Here is a 26,093-nt window from a genome sequence, read left to right as displayed (position 1 = left end):
AGCCGAGGAGGCAGAATTTGGCAAAAACAGACGACTCTTCTATCTTGTTGTGTTCCTCCTTTTAATAACTTTTGTCATCTTACCACACACTGATGTTGTTTGGCTATAACATGCCACGGTTTTTGTCTGTAAAATGCTGAAGGGTAGGATGTTGGCTTCTGGTTTGATGCTGATTTTGTAGATTATGCTCAATAGGCACATTTCTAGCTACTTTGCTTACTTACTTACTTACTTACTTATTTATTTACTTACTTAGGTGATCTCTCATTGGCCGAGTAGGCTCTCCTCCCAATAAGCAAGTGTCTCCTGATTTCCTGGCTGATTTCCTGGCTGCAATCTGCGTCTGCAGTAATACAAAATCTGTCACCGCCTCCTCGTTTTCTTCCTCTATTTCCCAGTTGTCAATCATTCTTGTTTCCATAATCTTGGTTTTTTTTATGTTTAACTGCAACCCAGCTTTTGTGCTTTCTTCTTTCACCTTGATTAGAAGGTTCCTCAGCTCCTCTTTGCTTTCGGCCATCAAAGTGGTATCATTTGCATATCTAAGGTTGTTAATGTTTCTTCCAGCAATTTTCACCCCAGCCTTGGGAAGCCCCGCACATCCTCGCAATTAATCAAGCCCCGCACATCCTCGCATGATGTGTTCTGCATACAAGTTGAATAGGTTGGGTGAGAGTATACAACCCTGCCGTACGCCTTTCCCAATCTTGAACCAGTCTGTTGTTCTGTGGTCAGTTCTGACTGTTGCTACTTGGTCCTGATACAGATTCCTCAGGAGAGAGACAAGGTGATTTCGTATGCCCATTCCACCAACAACTTGCCACAATTTATTATGATCCACATAGTCAAAGGCTTTAGAATAGTCAATAAAACAGAAATAGATGTTTTTTCTGAAGCTCCCTGCCTTTCTCCATTACCCAGTGGGTATTGGCAATTGGGTCTCTGGTTCCTCTGCCTTTTCTAAACTCAGCTTGTACATCTGGCAGCTCTCTCTCCATGTCTTGCTGGAGTCTCCCTTGCAGGATCTTGAGCATTACCTTACTGGCATGAGAAAAAAGGGCCACTGTACGGAAGTTTGAGCAGTCTTTAGCATTTCCCTTTTTTGGTATGGGGATATGTTGATTTTTTCCAGTCTGATGGCCAATTTTTGTGTTTTCCATATTTGCTGGCATATGGCATGCATCACCTTGACAGCATCATCTTTCAAGATTTTAAACAGTTCAGCTGGGATCCTGTCGTCTCCTGCTGCCTTGTTGTTAGCCATGCTTCTTAAGGCCCATTCAACCTCACTCCTCAGGATGTCTGGTTCTAATTCACTCACCACACCATCAAAACTATCCCCTATAAACAAACATATTTTCCTTTTATTATACTAGCTTAGCTAACTGGTGATGCCCACATCAGGTAATGTTAATGACAAATATTAGATGTATTCATTATTTGCTTTGAGGGTTTAAGAATGGTCTATTGTTACAATAGAAAATATATAATGATGTGAGCTACAAATCCCATCATTCTGGTTCTATCCCCCCCCCCCCCCCCAATGCTGCAAATCTTCAAAGTTGGCCATGTTGGGTCTTCATGCCAAGTACTATACAGACCCATCATTGTTTGGGTTCATCACGCTCTCTGGATGGGAGTGAACTATAACTCCCAAAATTCAAGGTCAATTCTCTCCAAACCCCACTAGTATATAAAGTTGGCCTCAATGAGTATATGTGCCTAGTATGGTATAGATCCATTGTTGGTTGGTTCACAGCTCTCTCTAGATGCAAGTGAACTACAACTCCCCAGATTCATGTTGATTATGCATTCCAAGATTTGTGGTCAGTTGGCCTCACAGCAATCTTTGGATAGACATCCCAAAATTGTGGATCATTTTCCCCAAATTCTGATGATATTGAAAGTTGGTCACGTTGGGTCTGTGTGCCAAGTTTGGTCCAGATCCATCGCTGGTTGGCTTCAGAGTGTTCTCTGGATGTGGGGTGAACTATAACTCCCAAAACTGAAAGTAAATTCCGACCAAACCTCATCAATATTAAACGTCAGTGGGGGTGGGGTGGGGTGCCTAGTGTGGTGGTCCAGATCTATCACTGGTTGGGTTCACAGTGCTCTCTGGATGCAGGTGAACTATAACTCACAAAACAGAAAGTCAATTCTGACCAAACGACACCAGTATTCCAAGTTGGCTGTGTGTGCCAAATTTCGTCCAGATCCATCATTGATTGGTAGATGTAAAAGAAAGGAAGGAAGGAAGGACGGAAGAGGGAAGGAAGGAATTATGGAAGAAAGGAAGGAAGGAAGGAAGGAAAGATGGAATTAAGAAAGGGAGGGAGAGAGGGATTAAGGAAGAAATTAAAGAAGAAATTAGGGAAGGAAGGAAGAAAGGAAGAAAGTAGGGAAGGAATTAAGGAAGAAAGGAATTATGGAAGGAAGGAAGGAAGGAAGGAAGGAAGGGATTAAAGAAAGAAGGAAGGGATGAAGGAAGGAAAGAAGGAAGGAATTAAGGAAGGAAGGAAAGGAGGAATTATGGAAGGAAGGGAGGGAAGGATTAGGGTAGGTAGGAAGGAAGAAATTAGGGAATTAAGGAAGAAAGGAATTTAGGAAGGAAGGAATTTAGGAAGGAAGGAATTAAGGAAGGAAGGAATGAAGGAAGGAATTATGGAAGGAAGGAATTAAGGAAGGAAAGGAGGAATTATGGAAGGAAGAAAGGAAGGACGTAGGGAAGGAATTAAGGAAGGAGGGAATTAAGGAAGGAAGGAAGGAATGAAACTGAGACAGAAGGAATTAAGGAAGGAAGGGATTAAGAAAGGAAAGAAGGAAGGAAGAAAGGAAGGAAGGAAGGAAAGGAGGAATTATGGAAGGAAGGGAGGGAGGGAAGCTTTAAGGTGGGTAGGAAGGAAGAAATTAGGGAATTAAGGAAGAAAGGAATTTAGGAAGGAAGGAATTAAGGAAGGAAGGGCTCAAGGAAGGAAAGAAGGAAGGAAGAAATTAAGGAAGGAATTATGGAATTAAAGAAGGAAAGGCGGAATTAAGGAAGGAAGGAAGTAGGGGAGGAATTAAGGAAGAAAGGAAATTAGGAAGGAAGGAATTAAACTGGGACAGAAGGAATTAAGGAAGGAAGGGATTAAGGAAGGAAGGAAAGGAGGAATTATGGAAGGAAGGGAGGGAGGGAAGCATTAAGGTGGGTAGAAAGGAAGAACTTAGGGAATTAAGGAAGGAAGGAATTAAGGAAGGAAGGAATTAAGGAAGGAAGGGATTAAGAAAGGAAGGAAGGAAGAAAGGAAGGAAGAAATGAAGGTAGGAAGAGCTGCATTCTCTGGGAGAACACTAGGTAACATGGATGTTGTTCTCCAGAGAAGGGTGTAAGCCTAGTAAAATAAAATAAAACCTCCCGTGATCCCACCGGATGGCGTGAAGGGAGTTCAAGCGGTACCAAAGCGCGTTCCTTCCAGAGTGTGGAAGCTGTGGCAGCCGGCTTGGCTTCCCCTGCGGCGACGCCCGCCTCCCTCGTCCTTCCCTTTGGCCCGCCGCCCGGAGGCGGACTGAAAGAGCTCGGAGGGTATAAAGCGCTTTTTCTCTGGAGGAAAAAGAGAAGGAAGGAAAGCAGGGAGGGAGGGAGGCAGCTCCGCCGGCGCCATGGAAGCCATTTTCGGCAGGAACATTGAGGAGCACCCGGAGCCCCTCCAAGCCCGAGTGGAAGGTATGTCCGCCCAAGAAAAGCGGAAGGAGAGATACGGGCGCGTCTACATTGGAGCCTTTGCGCGGTTTGGCTCCGCTTCAGCCGCCTTGGCTCAGCCCTGCAAGTTGCACCTGCCCTTTCGGAACAGAAAGGCCTTGCGACACAAACTCTTCACTTTGGGGAGAGAAAGGACAATCGTAGGTGATTCCCTGGCCTGCCTTCCTTCTCCAACCCATGTGTGGGACTCCAGGGGAGATCCAGGACTGGCCCCAGATGCTTGGGGTCCGCACCAGTTCTGCAGGTTGAGTTCTTAAGTTTGGATGGGAGTCGGAACAGGGACTTTCCAAAGGGTACCTCCAGGCACACAAACACACATATTATATACCCCTCTACCGACTCAGATATAAACTTAAAAGCAAACCTACAGAACCAATACGTATATATGGCTGTATGTGTGGAGGCTCCTTCTTTGGAGGCTTTGAAACACAGGCTGGATGGCCATCTGCCGGGGGTGCTCTGAATGTCAATTTCTTGCTTCTTGGCAAAATGGGGTTGGACTGGATAGCCCACGAGATCCCTTCCTTCCTTCCATAATTTCTTCCTTCCTTCTTTAGTCCCTTCCTTAATCGCTTCCTTCTTTTCTTAATTCTTTCCTTCCTTCTTTCCTTCCTTCCTTAATCCCATCCTTCCTTTCTTAATCACTTCCTTCCTTCTTTAATTCCTTCCTTTCTTCCTTAATTCCTTTCTTCCTTAATCGCTTCCTTTCTTAACCACTTTCTTCCTTAATTCCTTCCTTTCTTCCTTCCTTCCATGATCCCTTTCTTCCTTAATCGCTTCCTTCCTTTCTTAATTCCTTCCTTCTTTCCTCCCTTCCTCCCTTCCTTCCTTCCTTCCTTAATCCCTTCTTTCCTTAATTCCTTTCTTCTTTCCTCCCTCCCTTCCTTTCTTAATTCCTTCCTTCCTTTTTCCTCCCTCCCTTCCTTTCTTACTTCCTTCTTTAATCCCGTCCTTCCTTAATCCCTTCTTAATTCCTTCATTCCTTTTTTCCTCCCTTCCTTTCTTACTTCCTTCTTTAATCCCGTCCTTCCTTAATCCCTTCCTTCCTTAATTCCTTTCTTCTTTCTTTTCTCCCTTCCTTCCTTAATCTCTTCCTTCCTTTCTTAATTCCTTCCTTTTTTCTTTCCTCCCTTTATTACTTTTTAATCCAGTCCTTCCTTAATCTCTTCCTTCGTTTCTTAATTCCTTCCTTCTTTCTTTCCTCCCTCCCTTCCTTAATCCCTTCTTTCCTTTTTTAATTCCTTTCTTCTTTCTTTCCTTCTTTCCTTCCTTAATTGCTTCCTTCCTTAATTCCTTCCTTCCTTCTTTCCTTCCTTCCTTCCTTCCTTCCTTCCTTCCTTCCTTAATCCCTTTCTTTCTTAATTCCTTCCTTTCTTCTTCCTTCCCTTCCTTTCTTACTTCTTTCTTTAATCCCTTCCATTCTTCCTTAATCCCTTCCTTTATTAATCCCTTCCTTCCTTAATTCCTTACTTCTTCCCTTCCTTTCTTCTTTCCTTCCCAACCTTCCTGAATTCCTCCTTTCTTTCTTTCTTTCTTTCTTTCCTTCCTTCCTTAATCCCTTCCTTCCTTCCTTAATTCCTTCCTTCCTCCTTTCTTTCTTCTCTTCCTTCCTTCCTTGCTTAATGTTAATTCCTTCCTATGTTGGTAGGATTCTGAGATTCCTAATTTTCCATGCAAGTCAGAACAAGGACTTTTTGAAAGAGTAGTTCTAGTCAAACGTCTATATCTATATATCTTGTATGTAAATCGAATCTGGGACTTTTTAAAGGGTAGTTCCAGCCAAAACTATCTATCTATCTATCTATCTATCTCCTTAAATTTGTAAGTTGGAACAGGGACTTTTTAAAGCAGTGGTTCTCAACTTTCCTAAAGCCGCAGCCCTTTAATACAATTCCTCATGTTGTGTTGACCCCCAACCATAACATTATTTTTGTTGCTACTTCATAACTGTAATTCTGCTACTGTTATGAATTGCAATGTAAATATTGGATATGCAGGATGTATTTTCATTCACTGGACCAAATTTGGCACAAATACTCAATTTGCCCACATTTGAATACTGGTGGGGTGGGATTGATTTTATCATTTGGGAGTTGTAGTTGCTGGAATTTATAGTTCACCTACAATCTAAGATAATTCTGAACTCCACCAGTGATGGGATTGAACCAAACTTGGTACACAGAACACCCATGACCAACAGAAAGTAGTGGGAGGGTTTGGTGGGCATTGACCTTAAGTTTTGGAGTTGTCGTTCACCTACATCCAGAAAGCACTGTGGACTCAAGCAATGATGGATCTGGACCAAACTTGGCACAAATACTCAATAGGCCCAAATGTAAACACTGGTGGAGTTTAGGGAAAGTAGACATTTGGGAGTTGTAGTTGCTGGGATTTATAGTACACCTACAATCAAAGAGCATTCTGAACTCCACCAATGAGAGAACTGGGTCAAACATCCCACACAGAAACTCCCTGACCGACAGAAAAGAAGGTGTTTCTGATGGTCTTTGGTGACCCTCTGGCACCCCTCTCGCAACTCCCCCAGGGGTCCCAATCCCCAGGTTGAGAAACGCAGTTTTAGTAATAGTTTCAGCCAAATATCTGTATATATTTGTATCTATCTATCTGTCTATCTATCTATCTATTCACATATATGTAAATGTTCTTAAGCTTGTATGTAAGTTGGATCAAGGACTTTTTAAAGTGTAGTTCCAGCCAAATACATACATACATACATACATCCTTAAGTTTGTATGTAATTCAGAATATATATTTTTTTAAATGTAGTTCCAGCCATATACATATCCTTAAGTTTGAAACTCAGAAAAATGACTTTTTTAAAAGGGTAGTTCCAGCCACATATATGTTTGTGTGTGTTCCAATTTTTGTATGCAAGGCTCCACGTTAACATATATTGTTGTAAATGCATATTTATGTTTATTGATTGTTTTATATGTGAGTTTTAATTGCTGTTGTTTTGTACTTTTGTTTTGTCACTTTGAGTCCTTTTGTGGGAGAAAAGTGGGATATAAACAAAGATTTTTAAAATTATTTTTATTATGCAAGTCAGAACAGGGACATTTTAAAGTGTAGTTCCAGCCAAATGTGTGCTTAATTTTGTATGCAAGTTGGAACAGGGACTTTTTAAAGGGTAATTCCAGCCAAATATGTGTGTGTTCTTAACTTTGTATGCAAGTCGGAAAAGGGCTTTTTAAAGGGTAATTCCAGCCAAAAATGTGTGTGTTCTTAAGTTTGTATGCAAGTCAGAACAGGCACTTTTTAAAGGGTAGTTCCAGCCAGGGCCGTAGCCAGAAAAAAAATTCAGGGAGGGTTGAAATTTTTTTGGGGGGGGGGGGGAAGCTGAAACCTGCCTCTTAGCTCATGCTGAGGAGCCCCCAGTGGCGCAGTGGGTTAAAGACTGACAGGACGCAGGTTCGAATCCGAGGAGAGGTGGATGAGCTCCCTCTATCAGCTCCAGCTCCTCATGCGGGGATATGAGAGAACCCTCCCACAAGGATTATAAAAACATCAAATCATCCGGGCGTCCCCTGGGCAATGTCCTTGCAGACGGCCAATTCTCTCACACCAGAAGCAACTTGCAGTTTCTCAAGTCGCTCCTGACACAACAAAAAAGCTCATGCTGATGCAAAGAGCACAGCAGGGGCAGAGCAGCCTTCACTAGCCTGCAGCTCCGCCCCTGTCAACCACCTCCACCAAGTATGGCCTCCTTAATGAGAGCATTGAACACCCCCCCCCCCCCCAAACTTGGTTGCTTCGCTACATCGGCTATTGTTGCAAGTAATGACAGTGTGAATAAATTGTCAATATTTGCTTGAGATAGTGCTTGCAGTTCTGGAGGGACTCTTAATTTTTTGCGTCTCATAGACTTAGCATGGGGATTTGGTTAACCAGTTAAAATTCATGAGTAAACCAGGCTACAGGCCTGGTTCCAGCCAAACTGGGTGGATCAAAAAGTTTTGCCTCCTGTGTCATGAAGACATTATGAATGAACATATAACAGCAGAAGTTGCTACAGATCATAGCCTGAAGTGTCCTCTACACAAAACTACCATTCCACATGGTAGGACGTTAAGATCATCTGGGGAGGCCCTGTTCTTGACTCCTTCTGTGTCACAAATATGTTTGGCAGGGATGAGAAACAGGGCCTTCTCAGTGGTGGCCCCTCGGCTATGGAACGCCCTTCCTAGGGACATTAGATCAGCCCCCTCCCTTTTGACATTCTGAAAAAAAGTCAAAACCTGGCTATTCGAGCAGGCGTTTGAAAAGGCAGTGTAGTTAGACATAGGATTATGGAACAATTGGACTATGAGTTTGGTTATGTTTTTATCTAGGAGATGAAATGATTGTTCTTATTACTGTCAGGTTTTAATTGATGTGTTAATGCTTTTTAATGTTTTTATGATGTTGGCATTGAATTGTTGCCTTGAGTCGCCTACATGCTGAGAGGGGCGGTATACAAATGTAGCAAATAAATAAATAAATAAATAAATAAATAAACATAGTCACCATCAATTTGGACACATTTGCGCATTGTTTAACCCGGGCATGGAAAACATTTTGGAAAAATTCATGATTTGTGACCCATGATTTTAAAGCTGTTTTAATGTCATTCAAGTCGTTAAACATGAAACCACATAGGTTGTCTTTCCGAGATCCAAACAAAACAGGGAAAAGTCAGACAGGGGACAAATCATCATCATTCCTCGAGCGATGATGGATTTCCTTAGGTGCACAACCTTTTTTTGCCAGAAATTCAAGGACGACTCTTTCTTTTAGCTACAGATTCATTGTTCTAGGCAGTCAATAGGAAAAAGAAAATACTACATCAGTAGAGTAAGGTAACCTCTCTCGTATCATGCATATATCGTCCAGTAACTGGGAAAGAATGAAAAATAAGAGAGATGGAGGCATTACTTTTTGACCCACCCTTGTATGTTAGATAAACTCACCTAAAATCCAGATAAGTATGTTGGATAAATATCTTTCGTAAGACATTCATACTGGATTAGACCGCGTCATTTTGTAATAAATATGTAAGAAGGCAGCTGAGATTTGGGTTAAATATTAGGACAAATATTTGTCTGAGCTCTAAGAATAGTTAAGTAATAGCAAAGTTTGCTCCTGGTTATGAAAGGAATTGGAAAAGGGAGATGTTTATAAATCACACAAGTAAGCATAACAATTGTCGGTATTGTCTGTCTTTTGTGCAGTTCACACACATGTGTGTGTCTCATTTAAAGAACAATTCTTGGAGGAATTTGGAGGGGAGGTTAGGTAATTTTAGGCACAGTTTTAGTCACTTCTTGGTGTTCGAAATGCATTTCTGTGATGAATAATGGCTGGATGAGATTCAACAAAAGGATGGCTCTAGGAAGGGCCAAATTCCCAAAGGTATTGTTGAAGGCTTTCATGGGCTTTCATCACTGGCTTGTTGTAGGTTTTTCGGGCTGTATGGCCATGTTCTAGAAGCATTTTCTCCTGACGTTTCCCTTGCATGTATGGCAGGCATCCTTAGAGGTTGTGAGGTCTGTTGGAAACTAGGAAAATGGGGTTTACATATCTGTGGAATATCCAGGAATGGGAGAAAGAACTCTTGTCTGTTGGTGCTAGGTGTTAATGTTTCCATTGGCCACCTTGGTTAGCATTTAATGGCCTGACAGTTTCAAGGTGTGGCTTCTTACTGCCTGGGGAAATCCTTTGTTGAGAGGTGATTAGCTGTCCCTGGCTGTTTCTTGTCTGGAGTTCTACTATGTTTGAGTGTTGTTCTTAATTTTCTGTCATGATTTTAGAGTTTTCTAATACTGGTAGGCAGATTTTGTTCATTTTCATGGTTTCTTCCTTTCTGTTGAAATTGTCCACATGCTTGTGAATTTCAGTGGCTTCTCTGTGTAAGTCTGACATGGTGGTTGTGAGAGTGGTCCAGCATTTCTGTGTTCAAATAATATGTCCCTAAAATGATAAAAGGTCTGGAGAACAAGCCCTATGAGGAGCTGCTTAAGGAGCTGGGCATGTTTAGCCTGAAGAAGAGAAGGCTGAGAGGGGATATGATAGCCATGTACAAATATGTGAGAGGAAGCCACAGGGAGGAGGGAGCAAGCTTGTTTTCTGCTTCCCTGGAGACTAGGAACAATGGCTTCAAACTACAAGAGAGGAGATTCCATCTGAACATGAGGAAGAACTTCCTGACTGTGAGAGCCGTTCAGCAGTGGAACTCTTTGCCCCGGAGTGTGGTGGAGGCTCCTTCTTTGGAAGCTTTTAAACAGAGGCTGGATGGCCATCTGTCAGGGGTGATTTGAATGCAATATTCCTGCTTCTTGGCAGGGGGTTGGACTGGATGGCCCAGGAGGTCTCTTCCAACTCTTTGATTCTATGATTCTAATATTCTGTGTCCAGGTTTGGGTCCTTTTGTGGGAGAAAAGTGGAATATAAATTATTATTATTATTATTATTATTATTATTATTATTATTACTTTATTTGTACCCCGCTAGCATCTCCCAAGGGATTCGGTGCGGCTCACAACAGGCCAAAGCCCAACACAATACAACAATACAATACATAGCAAATAAAACAGTTAAGCAGAAAAACAATAAAAACAATAGCAATACATCAAGACATTATTAAAACTGCGCCAGCTGGAGTAGGGGTACAGGATTAAAAGTGCTGATGTGTCGGAGGGATATGGGATATTATTATTATTATTAGAAACACAACAAGATGAGTCCACAGTACACACTCTACTGGCTGTTGAACTGGATCACACGTCGAACACTTCCTAAGTGTCTAGGACTGTGTGATGTATCGGCGAATAATGAGTGCAGATCCCAGCAGGGTGGCCTTTTGCAGCTGGCAGATGGTAATCTTGTCAGCGCCGATTGGTTTAAGTGTAGGCCAAGGTCTTTATTATTATTATTATTATTATTATTATTATTATTATTATTAACTTTATTTATACCCCACAAAATCTCCCGTAGGACTCGATGTGGCTTACAAAGGCCAAGGCCGCCGACAACAGCAACATACAGTATACAATAAACTCATAAGCTAATAATAAAACATCAAGCAAAACAATAACACTGTGACGCAATTTAAAAACCAAGGACCGGGCAAATGTAATGGACAAGTTAAAAAGTGCTGTCGTGACAGGTAATATGTAGAGGTATTTGGGTAGGTACAATGTGCAGATAATCCTAAATCTCTAGCAAGATGCTTGGGGCTTGAAACCAGGAGTTTCCTTTTCTGGAAAGGCACACTGGAACAGCCAGGTCTTCAGGCGCTTCCTAAAAACAGCTAACGTTGGGGCTTGTCTAATGTCCTTGGGGAGCGAGTTCCAGAGTCGGGGGGCTACCACAGAGAAGGCCCTGTCCCTCGACCCAACCAAACGCGCCTGCGACGCAGGTGGGATCGAGAGCAGGGCCTCACCAGATGACCGGAGTGAGTGTGCGGGTTCGTAAACCGAGATGCGGTCACGCAGGTAGGCAGGTCCCAAACCGTTTAGGGCTTTGTAGGTAAGCGCATGCACCTTAAATTGGGACTGGAAAAGGAATGGCAGCCAATGGAGCTCCTTGAACAGGAGGGTTGACCTCTCTCTGTAAGGAGCACCAGTTAACATCCTGGCTGCCGCCCGCTGGACTAGCTGAAATTTCCAGGCCATTTTCAAGGGCAGCCCCACGTAGAGCACATTACAGTAATCCAATCTAGAGGTGACCAAGACATGGACCACCGCGGCCAGATCAGCCTTTATGAGGTACAGTCGCAGCTGGCGCATGAGTCTCAATTGTGCAAAAGCCCTCCCGGACACCGCCGACGCCTGAGCCTCAAGCATAAGTGATGAATCTAGGAGAACTCCCAAACTGCGGACCTGTGACTTCAGGGGGAGTGTAACCCTGTCCAGCACAGGTTGCCACCCTATACCCCGATCCGGTTTTCGATTGACCAGGAGGACCTCTGTCTTGTCAGGATTAATCTTCAGTTTGTTTCTCCTCATCCAGACAGCCACAGCGGCCAAGCACTCGTCCAGCACTCGAGGGGCTTCCTTGGAATTAGGTGGAAAAGAGTAGTAGAGTTGTGTGTCATCTGCATAGAGATGGCACCTAACTCCAAAACCCCGGATGACTTCTCCCAGCGGTTTCATGTAGATGTTGAAAAGCATGGGAGATAAAATAGAGCCTTGCGGGACCCCACAGGTCAAAGGCCAGGGATCCGAGCAGGCATCTCCCAGCTTCACCATCTGGGATCGGTCCTCCAGGAAGGACCGGAGCCAGGACAATACCGAGACCCATCCCAGAGAGCCGTCCCAGAAGGATACCATGATTGATGGTATCGAAAGCCGCTGAGATGTCCAAGAGGACAACAGGGTCACACTCCCCCTGTCAAGCTCTCTACGGAGGCCATCCACCAAGGCGACCAAAGCCGTCTCGGTGCCATGGCCAGGCCTGAAACCAGACTGTGACTGGTCCAGATAATTGATGTCATCCAGAAAGCCCTGGAGCTGGGAGGCGACCACCCGCTCCAGCACCTTGCCCAAAAAAGGGAGGTTGGAGATTGGTCTATAGTTGTTCAGCACCGTGGAGTCAAGGGAGACCTTTTTGAGGAGTGGACGAACCACAGCCTGTTTTAGTTGAGATGGAAAAGACCCCTGCTCCAACGATGCATTTATGATCAACACAAACCAATCAGCCAACCCCTCCCTGGCCAATTTAATTAGCCAAGATGGGCAAGGGTCTAGAGCCGTCGTGGTCGCCGTCACAGCACCAAGGACCTCCTCCACGGTCTCAGGAAGAACAAGCCTAAAAGAATCTTACAAAATTGGATAAGCAGATGCCTCAATCACCTCTCTTGGTACTGTGATGAAGTTGGAGTCCAGCTCAAGGCGTATCTGAGCAACTTTGCCTGCAAAATGCTGTGCGAACTCGCAACACCAAGTTGTTGGGTCATCGAAGGTCTCCTCCACCACAGGTGGATGAAGGAGTTCCCTGACAACTTGAAACAACTCCGATGATTTATTTGCTGCAGACGCTATATGGGCAGTCGTGAAAGACTCCCTGGCTACCCGTATAGCCGCGGTATACGCCCTAAGAGAGGCTGTAGCCCGTTCTTGATCAGACACGTCCTGAGATTTCCTCCAAATGCGCTCTAGCCCCCTTCTCGTGTGTTTCATCACACCCAGCTCCTCGGTGAACCAGGGAGATGGTGTTTCTCAACGCAACGAGATGGGGCATTCGGGAGTGATCGTATCTATCGCCCTGGTCATCTCCCTGTTGTAGTGATCGACCAAGGCGTCGACAGGAATGCCAGGCTCCAGGGCAGGAAGAATCCCAAGATTCTTCAGGAATCCCTCCGGATCCATCAGTCTCTTGGGGCGGACCATCTTAATTTGTCTTCCACCCCTGTGGAGGTTAGCGGTCGCAGACAGTCTAAAACTGATCAGATAATGGTCAGACCATGACACAGGAAGGATGCTCTGTTCTTCCACTCTGACCCTTACACTGTCCGCCACAAAAACTAGGTCGAGTCTATGTCCAGCCTGATGGGTGGGTCCAGATATAATTTGTGAAAGCCCCATGGTCGTTATGGCAGCCATGAAGTCCTGAGCCGCACCAGTCAAGGAGGTCTTAGCATGGATGTTAAAATCTCCCAGCACAACCAGATGCTGGGAGATCAAAGCCGAATTGGAGACCACATCTGTCAGCTCAGGCAGGGAAACTGCTGTGTCGCGGGGTGGGCAGTACACCAGCAGAAACCCCAAGCTATCACGACTCCCTACCCTCAGGTGGATGCACTCGAACCCAGATGATTGCAGAACAGAGCATCTGACCACGGTGATCACCACTGGGACCACCTTTACTGGTTTGTGCCAGAATCTTTGCAGTTTGATTATTAATTATTATTATTATTATTATTATTATTATTATGCAAGTCAGAACAGGGACATTTTAAAGTGTAGTTCCAGCCAAATGTGTGTGTTCTTAATTTTGTATGTAAGTTGGAACAGGGACTTTTTAAAGTGTAGTTCTGTGTCCAGGTTGGCTCATGAGGTGCTCTGCTATAGCTGACTTCTCTGGTTGAAGTAGTCTGTAGTGCCTTTCCTGTTCCATAATAATAATAATAATAATAATAATAATAATAATTTATATCCCACTTTTCTCTCATGAAAGGACGCAAAGTCCTGGACACAGAATATTATTTGATTCATATTTGGGCACTGCATTTGGTCTCAAAAGCAGTTTGCAGCAGAACTCAAATGAGAAGTTAGTGTTTTAAAGCTCCCATGAGCTCAATAAGCTAATTTCACAGCCTTTGGAGCCCAGCTTTTCTCTCTGACCTTCTTTTATGACTGATAGGTTGGACATATTGCAGTCATAAATTCTCCGTTGTGTGATGGGTTCATTAAGTTGTGTAACTGTATCGTCGCTGGCCTTGTTATTAGAACTCGGCTGACCTGGGATTTATATCAGACTTGCTGTTTCCATGGAAAGACTTTGACATTTAATGAGACCATATTTCTCATAAAGCCTCTCTCCTCCTGGAATTTCAGATGGGTTTCAAGGGATTGTTTGATTCTGATTACAATAAGGGAGAATTCCCTGTTTACTATACCAGCGAATACACCATAATGCAAAAAGAGCTCTGTCCAGTGTCCCATTCTGCGGTCAGCTCGGAATTTCTGGAAACTCCAAGTGGACTTTGGTCCTTGCTTACTGTTACCTCCCACCTAATATCCACTGGCTGCTTCCTTTGATTACACTATGTAACATAATGTTTGTTCCCGGGTAATAAATGTCATTTTCTAATTAGTTCTATCATAAAAAGTATAGGAAAAGTTTCTTTAACTGCAAAAACTTTGTTTTTGGGGGACACCCTGCAGCATACTTTGCTATAGCTTGTCGATTGGAATATTGTGTCCAATTCTGGGCACCACAATTGAAGAGAGATATTGACAAGCTGGAATGTGTCCAGAGGAGGAGGACTAAAATGATCAAGGGTCTGGAGAACAAGCCCTATGAAGAGCGGCTTAAAGAGCTGGGCATGTTTAGCATGAAGAAGGGAAGGCTGAGAGGAGATATGATAGCCTTGTATAAATATGTGAGAGGAAGTCACAGGGAGGAGGGAGCAAGCTTGTTTTCTGCTTCCCTGGAGACTAGGACACGGAACAATGGCTTCAAACTACAAGAAAGGAGATTCCATCTGAACATGAGGAAGAACTTCCTGACTGTGAGAGGTGTTCAGCAATGGAACTCTCTGCCCCGGAGTGTGGTGGAGGCTCCTTCTTTGGAAGCTTTTAAAGAGAGGCTGGATGGCCATCTGTCAGGGGTGCTTTGAATGCAATATTCCTGCTTCTTGGCAGGGGGTTGGACTGGATGGCCCATGAGGTCTCTTCCAACTCTATGATTCTATGAATATCTCATCGAATCTCAAGCAATTCAACATAGTTTGTGGCAGCCACAAAAATAAAGTTTCCAGAGTATAACTTTTGGGAAATGGCATTCACAGTCTTTTGGAAAGGCATGACTTTGTTAGAGATTGTAACCTTTTTAAAAGTATGATTTTCCTAAGAAGAGTTAAAAACTCACTTGAGTCAACCTTCTCCTTAGTGGTAAATATCCACTAGTATTCATGCAAGGCAATTAGGTTTCTCAGCTGTTAGACTGATTTACCTAGATATTTCCTTGAACTATTGGGAGCAAAGATATCCCAATGCACAAAAAACATATAGCACAGGATTGCTATAGTTCAAAGTATAGTTTTCTGGACTGTATTACTGTAACTCCTGAGTATTAGTAGATGGCAAAGGAATGTAGTTTCTGCTTGCTTGAGAGCAACTAAAAATAGCATAACTAATACTATAAAATAACATACTTTGTTGTTGTTCTTTCGTTCAGTGATTTCCGACTCTTTGTGACCTCATTGACCAGTCCATGCCAGAGCTCCCTGTCAGCCGTCACCACCCCCAGCTCCTTCAAAGTCAATCCAGTCACCTCAAAGATGCCATCCATCCATCTTGCCCTTGGTCGGCCCCTCTTCCCTTTTCCTTCCATTTTCCCTGCATAATTGTCTTCTCTAAGCTTTCCTGTCTTCTCATGATATGGCAAAGTACTTCATCTTTGCCTCTACTATCCTTCCCTCCAATGAGCAGTCGGGCTTTATTTCCGGAAGTATGGACTGGTTGGATCTTCTCGCAGTCCAAAGTCCAAAGCACACTCGCAGTCCAAAGCACACTCACAGTCCAAAGCTTTCCTCCAGCACCACAGTTCAAAATCTCTCTTCCTTCGCTCAGACTTCCCTATCGTCCAGCTCTCACATCCGTAGGTGACTACCATTACTTTAACTATGTAGATCTTCGTTGCCAGTGTGATGTCTCTACTCTTCAATATTTTATCGTGATTGGTCATTGCTCTCCTCCCGAGAACATACTATACCATTCTATAAACTCTGGACCCTTCCAGACAGGCCCTAAATCCCAGGATCTGCTTCCCCAGGCAGCAACCAGCCAGGCCTTGAAACTGCAGGCCATTAAATGCTAATCAAGATAGCAAATTGCAACATTCACATGTACCTCAAGCAGAAAAGAGTTCTTTTTCCCACCTTGGACATTCCACAGATATATAAACCTCACTTATTTTCAGATAGACCCCTCAACCTCTGAGGATGCCTGCCATAGATGTGGAGATAATGCTTCTGGAACATGGCCTTACAGCCCGGAAAACTCACAGCAACCCATTGATTATGGCCATGAGAGCCCTCAACAACACGTACAGACAGTGCTATTGCTGTTGCCCGTTTTTGGTCAAAAGATATTTAGCTACCTGCGCACTTTCTATTTTTATCAGTTTTATACTAATTTATGCAATGCTTTTGATACGAAATAAATAGCGAATCAGTTTTTGATCAACTTTAGATTCGGTTTGGTTATTTGGGGTGCTGATTCAGAAAATTGCATTCAAAAAACGAAGGGCCCTGAGGCTATTAGGAATTGTGGGAGTTGAAGTGCAAAACATCTGGAGGGCCAAAGTTTGCCCATGCCTGCTTTATTTATATTGCAAAATTACAATTAAGATTGCTGGGACTATATTGGATGGCATGCACCGTTTGTGATGGGAAAAAAAAAACCCTTTTTGGAACTGGCAGAGACTAAAGTAAATATCCCCCTGAATTCTTTGGTGTTTTTTTTTTCCTAGGAGAGATTCCAAGCTGGATGGAGGGGATTCTTCTCCGCAACGGTCCTGGGATGCACTCCATTGGAGAAAGCAAATACAACCACTGGTTTGACGGCATGGCTCTGTTGCACAGTTTTACAATAAAAAATGGTAGGTCCGTGGCTCAAACGTCAAGTGTTGCTCAGTAGTATTCGCAACGCTGGTGTCAAACTCAGGAGGGGAAGATGGTGCATATTAGTTGTTACATGCAGGCCCTGTCATGCTCGTAATACATCTTTTTAATGATATCTGTCACAGCCATTTCAAGGAGGATAAATCTCTTGGCGGCTTTGAGATGAATAGGACCTTTGTGCTCAGAAAGATGGAGATGCCTCTGACAGCCACAGGATGGAGACACACAAAAGGGGACGGAGAGCAAAGAGTCTCTCTAATAGAAATGGCCAAGGATTTTGATTTGTTTATGAACAGAGTTTCAAGAAACTGTGTAGTCCAAGGCTTTCATGGCCAGTAACACTAGGTTGCTGTGAGCTTTCTGGGCTGTATGGCCACATTCCAGAAGCATTATTTCCTGACATTTCGCCCACATCTGTGGCAGGCATCCCCAGAAGTTATGAGGTCTGTTGAAAACTAGGCAAGTGGGGTTTATATATCTGTAGAATAATGTCCTGGGTGGGAGAAAGAACTCTTGTCTGTTGGAAATAGGTGTGAATGTTTCAATTGGCCACCTTCATTAGCATTAAGTGGCCTTGCAGTTTCAAAGCCTGGTTGCTCCCTGTCTGGAGGAATACTTTGTTGGGATGTGTTGGCTGGTCCAGATTGCTTCCTGTCTGGAATTCCCGTTTTTTGAGTGTTGATCTTTATTTACTGTCCTGATTTTAGAGGTTTTTTAAAAAAAAAATACTGGTAGCCGGATGGTAAAAAGGTAACTAAAGAGCAACACTCTTGGCAATGAAGATCTGCATGTTTAAAGCAGTAGTATTCCCTGTAGTAACCTATGGATGCAAGAAGCTGAGCAAAGGAAGACAGACGCTTTTGAACTTTGGTGTTGGAGGAAATTTTTGAGAGTGCCTTGGACTGCAAAAAGATCAAATTAGCCCATACTTCAGGAAAGAACTGCTCACTGAAAGGAAGGATATTAGAGGCAAAGATGAAGTATTTTGGACACATAATGAGAAGACAGGAAAGCTTGGAGATGATAATGATACTGGGGAAAATGGAAGGAAAAAGGAAGAGGGGCCAACCAAGGGCAAGATGGAAGGATGGCTTGATCTTGAAGGAGCTGAGGGTGGCCCCGGCCAACAGGGAGCTCTGGCGTGGGCTAGTCCAGGAGGTCACAGAAACGACTGAACAAATAAACAACACATTGAGCTCATACGAAAACCGCCTTTTCTAAGTGAAATATGTAGTTGGCCATAGAACGTGGGGTGCTATCCACATTCTTCTATGTATCAGTGTACATATTTATCAAAGCTTTTTCCCTTGAGCAACATCTTTAGTGAAAAGACAGGAAACAAAGAAGGAAATGAATGTTTCAAAGGTTGCCCTGTTCAGTGATGGTTCCACTGCCCAGAAGCCAAATTGCCATCAATTTTACCATTCTGTATGGTTGCGTATATTAAAATTAGGATGGCAGAGCAGTTGCTACCGCCCATCCTTTGCATGTTATGCCATGCCTTGTTTGTGGAAACACCTACTGAAGCCCTCAGTGTTTTCTTTTCAGCTGGCAAAGAAGTAAATGCCACTGCCTGCCATTCTGCAGGATTTGGGTCTGAAGCCTGAGTGCTAAAGTAGGTCACTGTGACAAGGAAAACTTGTGAAACTCACTGCGACTGCGGTCTATTCATTGGAATGGCCCCAGTCAGTGGGCCCAGAAGAAAGTGACCCTGGGACAAATAGCAATGGTTGGGACAGTTGCTTTCTCCAAAAGACTAATATTCCCAGGACTCCCATCATTTCTAGCGTGACCAAGAATCATACTGACTGGGGATTCTGGGAGTTATAGACCAAAAAGTAACAGGTCCTGAGCTCTAGTCAAGCAACCCAAGAGGGTTTTTTTCTTGCTTCTCAGGGAACATCTACAGCAGGGGTCCTCAAACATTTTTTTTTTAAAATAATTTTTATTAGGTTATAGTTTAAAAGTACTGAAGCAATACTGCTCCCACATACATAGACAAAACAAACATATACCATATAACAGTGTAACATAAATAGCATATAAAAATATCCTCTTGTTGTACTTATTGAAGTGTGTCAATCTCTTTTCCGTGCTCCCCTCTGATACTCGGTCTGGTTGCTTTCTTTGTTCTATCGTCTCATGGTTAGCCTTATCTTAGGGAGCAGTTGTTCGTTTTCCCTTCCCCCCTCCCGTCCCCTCCCCCCCCCTTTGCTCTATTCTGTTACAACCTTGACAGACAAAACATGAAGACACAAGAAAACTCACAAACACATATACAGGCTATATACATCTTTGACTTCCAGGGCGTTTAAGCATGACATTCCTTATATATATGTATTTATTTATTTATTTATTTATTTATTTATTTAATTAATTATCTTAGGTCTGCGCTGGTCGGGTACTCGTTTGTTTGATTACTATTATTTATTTATTTATTTATTTATTTGGGTTTTTCTTCTGCTTTCGTGTTCTATTCACATTTCTTGTTGTACTTCTTCAGGTAGGTTATAAATTTGCTCCAGTCAGTGGTTTCTCTTGCCTGTTCATTTTTCCTTAATTTTTGCGTTAGTAAGTCCATGTTCATAATATCCATGGATTTGCTTATCCACTGACTGAGGTCTGCTGTTTCTTTGTTCTTCCATTGGCGGGCCACACAAATTCGCGCTGCCGTGGTGAGGTAGAACATAATTTTTTCGTCGTTCTTGTTCATGGTTGGGTCGTTCAGTCCCAACAGAAAGTGTTCCAGTTTAAATTCCAAGTTAATTTGTAATATTTCTTTTATTTTGTGGTGTACTACCCTCCAGAATTTTCTAATGATCTTACAATCCCACCACATATGTCGAAAGGTTCCCAATTTCTTTCGACATCTCCAACACTTTTTGTCAGATCTTCCTTTGCTGTATTTCGCTATTTTTTCTGGCATTTGGTACCATAAATAGAACATTTTGACCCAATTTTCTTTTAATTCTGAGGCATATGTGTATTTTAATTTTTTTCCCCAGATTCCCTCCCATTCCGACATTGTTATTGTGCGTCCTATCATCCTGGCCCATTTAATCATAACCTCCTTCACTTGTTCTTCCTCTGTTGCCCATGATAGTATCTGCTGGTATAGTCCTTTAATCACTTTCCTCTCTTTGTTTAGCATCTTGTCCCATACCTTCTCTTTTATTTCAAATCCTGTTTTTTTATCTTCTTTAAATTTTTCATTTACCTGCCAGTATTGGAACCAGGTGAAATCCGGGTCTATTTGCCTTATTTCCTCTATCGTTTTTAGTTTTATTTCCTGGTTCGATATCTTCAGGAGCTGTTTGTATCTCAACCATTTGCCTTTTGCTGTTTCCCTCCTTTGGTCTGCCTCATTCGGGGAGATCCATGTTGGTGTTTTCACATACCACCTCCCCTTATATTTGTTCCATGTTCTTATTAGCGATGCCCTAATGGGGTGGTTAGTGAAATTCTTTTCTTTTGCGGCTTTTCCCCCCCATAGGTAGTTGTGCCACCCTTTATTTAGGTCATCCCCTTCGAGTGCTAGCATTTTCTCGGGTCCTCAAACATTTTAAACAGAGGACCAGATCACAGTCCCTCAAACTGTTGGAGGGCTGGATTATAATTTGAAAAAAAATGAATGAATTCCTATGCACACTGCACATATCTTATTTGTAGTACAAAAACTCTTAATGTATGCAATAATTAAAATGAAGAACAATTTTAACAAATATAAACTTATTAGTATTTCAATGGGAAGTGTGGCCCTGCTTATGGCTGATGAGATGTTGTTGTTGTGTGCTTTCAAGTCATTTCAGACTTAGGTTGACCCTGAGTGAGGGCCGGGTAAATGACCTTTAAGGGCCGTATCCGGCCCCCGGGCCTTAGTTTGAGGACCTCTTATCTACAGTGTAGAATAAATGTTGTTTGACACCACTTTAACTGCCATAGTCCAATGGGATGCAGTCATATGAGTTGCAGTTTTGCAAGGTCTTTAGCCATCTCTGTCAAAGAGCTCTGGCAAGTGCAGGTATTATGCATATCTTTCCTGTTTATTTACATGCAGAGACTGGGAAGTTAATTTTAAACTCGTTCACATAACATTATGTAACAAAATTTGAAAAAAACCTCTCTGTTCCTGGTTTGAAAGTGTTCTTTCCTGTTTAATTGTGTGGTCCTTACTTTGAAAGTACATTGTTCCCTCACTTATCGCGGGAGTTCAGTTCCAGGACCACCCGCAATAAGTGAAAATCCACGAAGTAGAACACCATATTAATTTTAATATTTATACATTATTTTATTAATTTTATATATTATTTTCTTACCCGCACTTCCTTACCCACCTCCCGGCCCATCCCAAGGGCACCAGCCTGCCTCCCTGGCCTTCACAGAGCCTCCGGAGCCATGCAGGCAACAGCAGGCCAGGGAGGCAGACCTTCCACGCCATGCCTCAGGCCACCGCACTTCCGGGATCCCTGGCCTCCCTGGCCTCCACTGGACATAAATATTTAATGTTTTACTTTTTTATAAATATTTTCAAAAACCCGCAAACAGCGAGTCCGCTAAAAGCGAACCTCAAAGTACCACGGGAACACTGTAGTAGTTCTACTCCAGAAACTTTTCAGTTGGTTGAATTGGTTGAAAATCTATGAGATATTCATTGAAAGGGGAGTGTCAGAAGGGTCACCAAAGACTATCAGAAAACACACATTCTGTGTGGGAAGTTTGGCCCAGTTCTATCATTCTATCATTGGTGGGGGGGGGGGGGGTGTGCTTTGATTGTAAGTGAACTGTAAATCCCAGCAACTACAACTCCCAAATTTCAAGGTCTATTTTCCCCAAACTCCACCAGTGTTTACATTTGGGCATATTGAGCATTCGTGCCAAGTTTGGTCCAGATCCATCATTGTTTGAGTCCACAGTGCTCTCTGGATGTAACTGAACTACAACTCCCAAACTCAAGGTCAGTGCTCACCAAACCCTTCCAGTATTTTCTGTTGTTCATGGGAGTTCTGTGTGCCAGGTTTGGTTCGATTCCATCGTTGGTGGAGTTAAGAATATTCTTTGATTGTAGGTGAATTATAAATCCCAGCAACTACAACTCCCAAATGACAAAATCAAGCACCCCCTCCCCCCCCCCCCCCGGGCATATCGAGTTTTTGTGCCACATTTGGTCCATTGAATGAAAATGCATCCTGCATATCAGATATTTACATTACTATTCAGAAGAGTAGCAAAATTATAGTTATGAAGTAGCAACGAAAATAATCTTATGGTTGGGGGTCAGTACGACATGAGAAACTGTATTAAGGGGTCGCAGCATTAGGAAGGTTGAGAAACACTGTCTTATTCCCTAATATAATGCCAATTGTTGCAATGCTTGTTACTTTTACATTGTTTTCTGATGCTTTTTAAAGAAATGACCCTTCAGAGTGATAGGAAAATGACATAAAAGTTGAACCATTGCTTTCAAAATGCTTCTTGCCAAGGCCCTCAAAGCAATGGTTGAAAATAATTAGAAATACTTGCTTGTTACTCCAATAAAGTACGTAACTTTGCCCCTAATCCTTAAGATTCATTTTGAAATATGCTGTCATTTTGAAATGTGATGATATATGTCCCTGTTGCAATATAATTTTAAGCAACAAGCATAAATGAGAAGACACTAATTGATACAGCTGTCATGTGACGAGGTATTTTATAAAGTTTTTAATTAGCGTCAAAGTATGATGCTAATTGGTGTCTGATTTAATGTACATTTTAATGTGTATGATTCATTCTGTTTTTAGTGGAACTTGTTAGAATGACAAAAGAAGTTGCCTTTGCCTCCCAATCACCGGAAGTAAAGCATAATGTAAACAAATAAATAAATGTGCTGTTCGCATTGGGAGGCATCATGCAATATAGCTCTGTTTGCTGTCAAAGGAAAATGGTTGGTGGGGAGATCAAGGGGTCAGTTAAAGAGTATCTGCTAGCAGAGATTTTTGCTTTGCTTTGCTAAATGGAAGGATCTGCCTAATACTGCGACCCACCTATCTGGAAGTTAAATTCCACACTTAACCTGGTATCAGTGGGGTTCTACTCAACCGGTTTGCCCCCAGACAATTTGATTCCTGGTGCAAACTTACAGAGGACTTCATCCCACAAGATAACTCAAGCATTTTGGATAGTTGGTTTTCCCTTAAGCCCTGTTTGGAAATTAAACATAAGATTTTCCTTCTCTCTACTTTCTTTAAGATTTATCCATTTGATTTGCCATCACATGGTAAAGACTTGTTTTCTCCACTGCCCCTCCTCCATTTTCTTTTTTTTAAAAAAACTTATTTCTAATCTTGAGAGTTTAACTTACAGCCCAAAAGGGTTATTTTTAAGTTGCGGGGGGGGGGGGGGGGTGAGCTTTCTTATATGTTTCTCTCTGCTAGCCTTTTGATAGGCAAAACAAAAGCCTGACAGCACAGTAGGAGTTTCAGAAAGGTAATTGAGGACGCTTCCAGACAGGGCTTAAACCCATGATATAGTGGGTTTAAGACACCTGCTTCATTGTGGGTTTAAGTTCTCAAGCCCATCCCAAAATCCCAGGCTTTCCCAGTTGGGTGTTCCCATCCTACCAACTTCCAAAAGCCTGGATAACCAAGAAGGGCTCCCATCCCCTCCCCACCCACCCTCAAAAGATCTTAAAATAAAGTAAAACTTACTGGGCTGCCATGCTGCCTCTCCGGCAAGTCTCCTAATTTATTTATTTATTTACTTTACTTGTATACTGCAGTTTCTCAGCCTAACAGGCAACTCAACGCGGTTTACAACAAGGATAAGATCAATCAACGATATACAATTTAAAACCATTAGAGCACAATATACAATATTGACACAACAATAACAACACAATGCATCTCATAACTAGAGTCGTGATCCAAATTCGTCATCCATATTTCCATTCCTGTAATCGTCACATTCATTGCACTGATTAACCAAATGCCTGTTCAAACATCCAAGTTTTTAATCTCCTTCGGAACACCATTAGCGAGGGGGCTGATCTTACCTCCATGGGAATGTCGTTCCACAGCCGAGGGGCCACCACAGAAAAGGCCCTGTCTCTCGTCCCCGCCAGCCGCACCTGTGAAGCAGGCGGGATAGAGAGCAGGGCCTCCCCAGAAGATCTTAGGGTCCTGGCGGGCTGATAGGCAGAGATACGTTCGGATAGGTAGCTTGGGCCAGAACCGTTTAGAAATGACACATCAGGAGGCGTGTGTGTGTGTGTGTGTGTGTGATTTCTATGCACCAGGAGGCCTGACATAGTGGTGGCATGGTGGCCCAGTAAGTTTTATTTTGGGTGGGGAGGGGGTGGGAACCCTTCTTGGTTATTCAGGCTTTTGGAAGCCTGAAGAATCAAGATGGGCTGTGGAGTCAGTCCCCACAGCCCCATAACTCATTAGACTTCGGCCTTTCAGAATGGCCCGGGTCTAATGGGCTATCAAATTAGTTTGGGACAATGCAGGGTTTACCTGCTTTGTCCTGAATTAATTTGCTTTACCAGAGACATTGGCCCTGTCTGGAAGCACCCTATGAATATTGAAAGAAGAAGCTTGCTAAGGTTACAGAGACACTAGAAAATGGCCAGGATTTGCATGCTTGCTATTTTCTCCTGAATGTTTTTGAATATCTTGTTTGCTATACCCCTTCAGTCTTAAAATGGTAATGGCGGCAGAAAAGAGACAAGATTGCCCATCTCGACTCCTCCTTCCATGACAAAGACATTGTTTTATTTACTAACGGGCAAGGGGGGATTCCCATCATATGTTAAATGGGGTGTTTTACATATCTCTACACAGGGAATTGAGGAATAAGTCACTTGCCAATTGATTTAGGAATTGAGGGAAAGACCCACACTTTAGAAATGGCAAGATACCTTTACCCCACATATGAAGCTTGTTTTGTGTGAAGGGCACCATCGGTGGCAGTTTCCAAAGTGTGTAGAAAGGCTTATTTAATTGCATGTGATGAAGTCCTGAGACAGCACCTCCAACTTTTACTAACTGCAAAGCTAACTGGGCCTCACTGTCAGTTGCATAACAGAGGGGGGTCATCTGGGCTATTTTTTGAAGTTCTCCCCCAACTTTCTCCCAAATTTGATCACTTCCTGATTTGAGAAAAAGCTCCTTTTGAGCCTAAAGTAGTTGGGAAGTTGTAAACATTGGCAGGATGTGAACATTTCAGCTGTTACGGGAAGTGGACATGCATGGCTATCAAGTTATGATTCTCTTTTGTTTTCAGGGGAAGTTTTCTATCGAAGTAAATACCTCCGTAGCGACACCTATAACTGTAATATTGAGGCAAACAGAATTGTGGTGTCAGAATTTGGAACAATGGCTTACCCGGATCCATGCAAAAACATATTTGCCAAGTAAGTTACTATTACTAATCTCACACTGCCACGAATGTTTTTATATTTTCTGTTTCACTGCCTTGCCAAGATGCTCTAAGAACCTTTCCATATGTGGTATGTTTTCTCAGTGGTAGAGTGTGGATCAACTACGCTTCAGGGCTGATAATGTAGATGTACACTTCTTGAAGTTAACAGGCACCAAAGACCTTTTGGTCTCAAAATTAATCCCCCAAAGTGAGATGCAATTTGCCAAAACGGTATCTAGTATATACTGTTCATGTAAATCAATGGTTCCCAACCTGTGGGCCACAGCCCTTAAAATGAGGTCCAAGGCTCTAGATTATTAAATATAGTTTTCTGTGGGCGAGCAGATGGCAACTACTGGATGGAATATGTTCTGTATCAGAAACTAGAGCTGGTCTATTCAATGCAATTTTCTGAATCAGCAATACAAATAATTAAACCAAATCTATAGTTGACCAAAAACTGATACGTAACCCTTTTGGTACTAATGTTGGAGAGTGGTCTCTAGTCAAGAGGTCCCTGGTCAAGTGGTTCCTGTCAAAGTGGTCCCTGGTTGATTGGTCCTTGGTCAAGTGGCCTCTGGTCAAAGTGGTCCCTGGTCAAATGGC

The 26,093-nt window shown here is 42.9% G+C and overlaps 1 protein-coding gene across 2 annotated transcripts in view; it reads left to right on the top strand.

The window, feature by feature from the left end:
• The window catches only part of BCO1 (beta-carotene oxygenase 1), a 77,144-nt gene that overhangs the window by 21,557 nt on the left and 29,494 nt on the right, over nucleotides 1-26,093 (top strand). Inside the window, exons 1-3 of one of the 2 annotated variants that reach the window (XM_060788475.2) lie at nucleotides 3,567-3,703; nucleotides 16,937-17,065; nucleotides 25,350-25,479. In XM_060788475.2, coding sequence (XP_060644458.2) covers nucleotides 3,640-3,703; nucleotides 16,937-17,065; nucleotides 25,350-25,479 — 323 coding nt within the window. In that variant the 5' untranslated portion in view covers nucleotides 3,567-3,639. Of the gene's footprint in view, nucleotides 1-3,566; nucleotides 3,704-16,936; nucleotides 17,066-25,349; nucleotides 25,480-26,093 lie in introns of those variants that run through there. The other variant, XM_067471027.1, reaches the window with a different exon arrangement.

The sequence above is a fragment of the Anolis sagrei genome, chromosome 8, assembly GCF_037176765.1.
Source record: "Anolis sagrei isolate rAnoSag1 chromosome 8, rAnoSag1.mat, whole genome shotgun sequence".
Taxonomy (NCBI): Eukaryota; Metazoa; Chordata; class Lepidosauria; order Squamata; family Dactyloidae; genus Anolis; species Anolis sagrei.
Note: the sequence above shows the minus strand (reverse complement) of the source record. Positions and strands in the feature narration are given on the sequence as shown.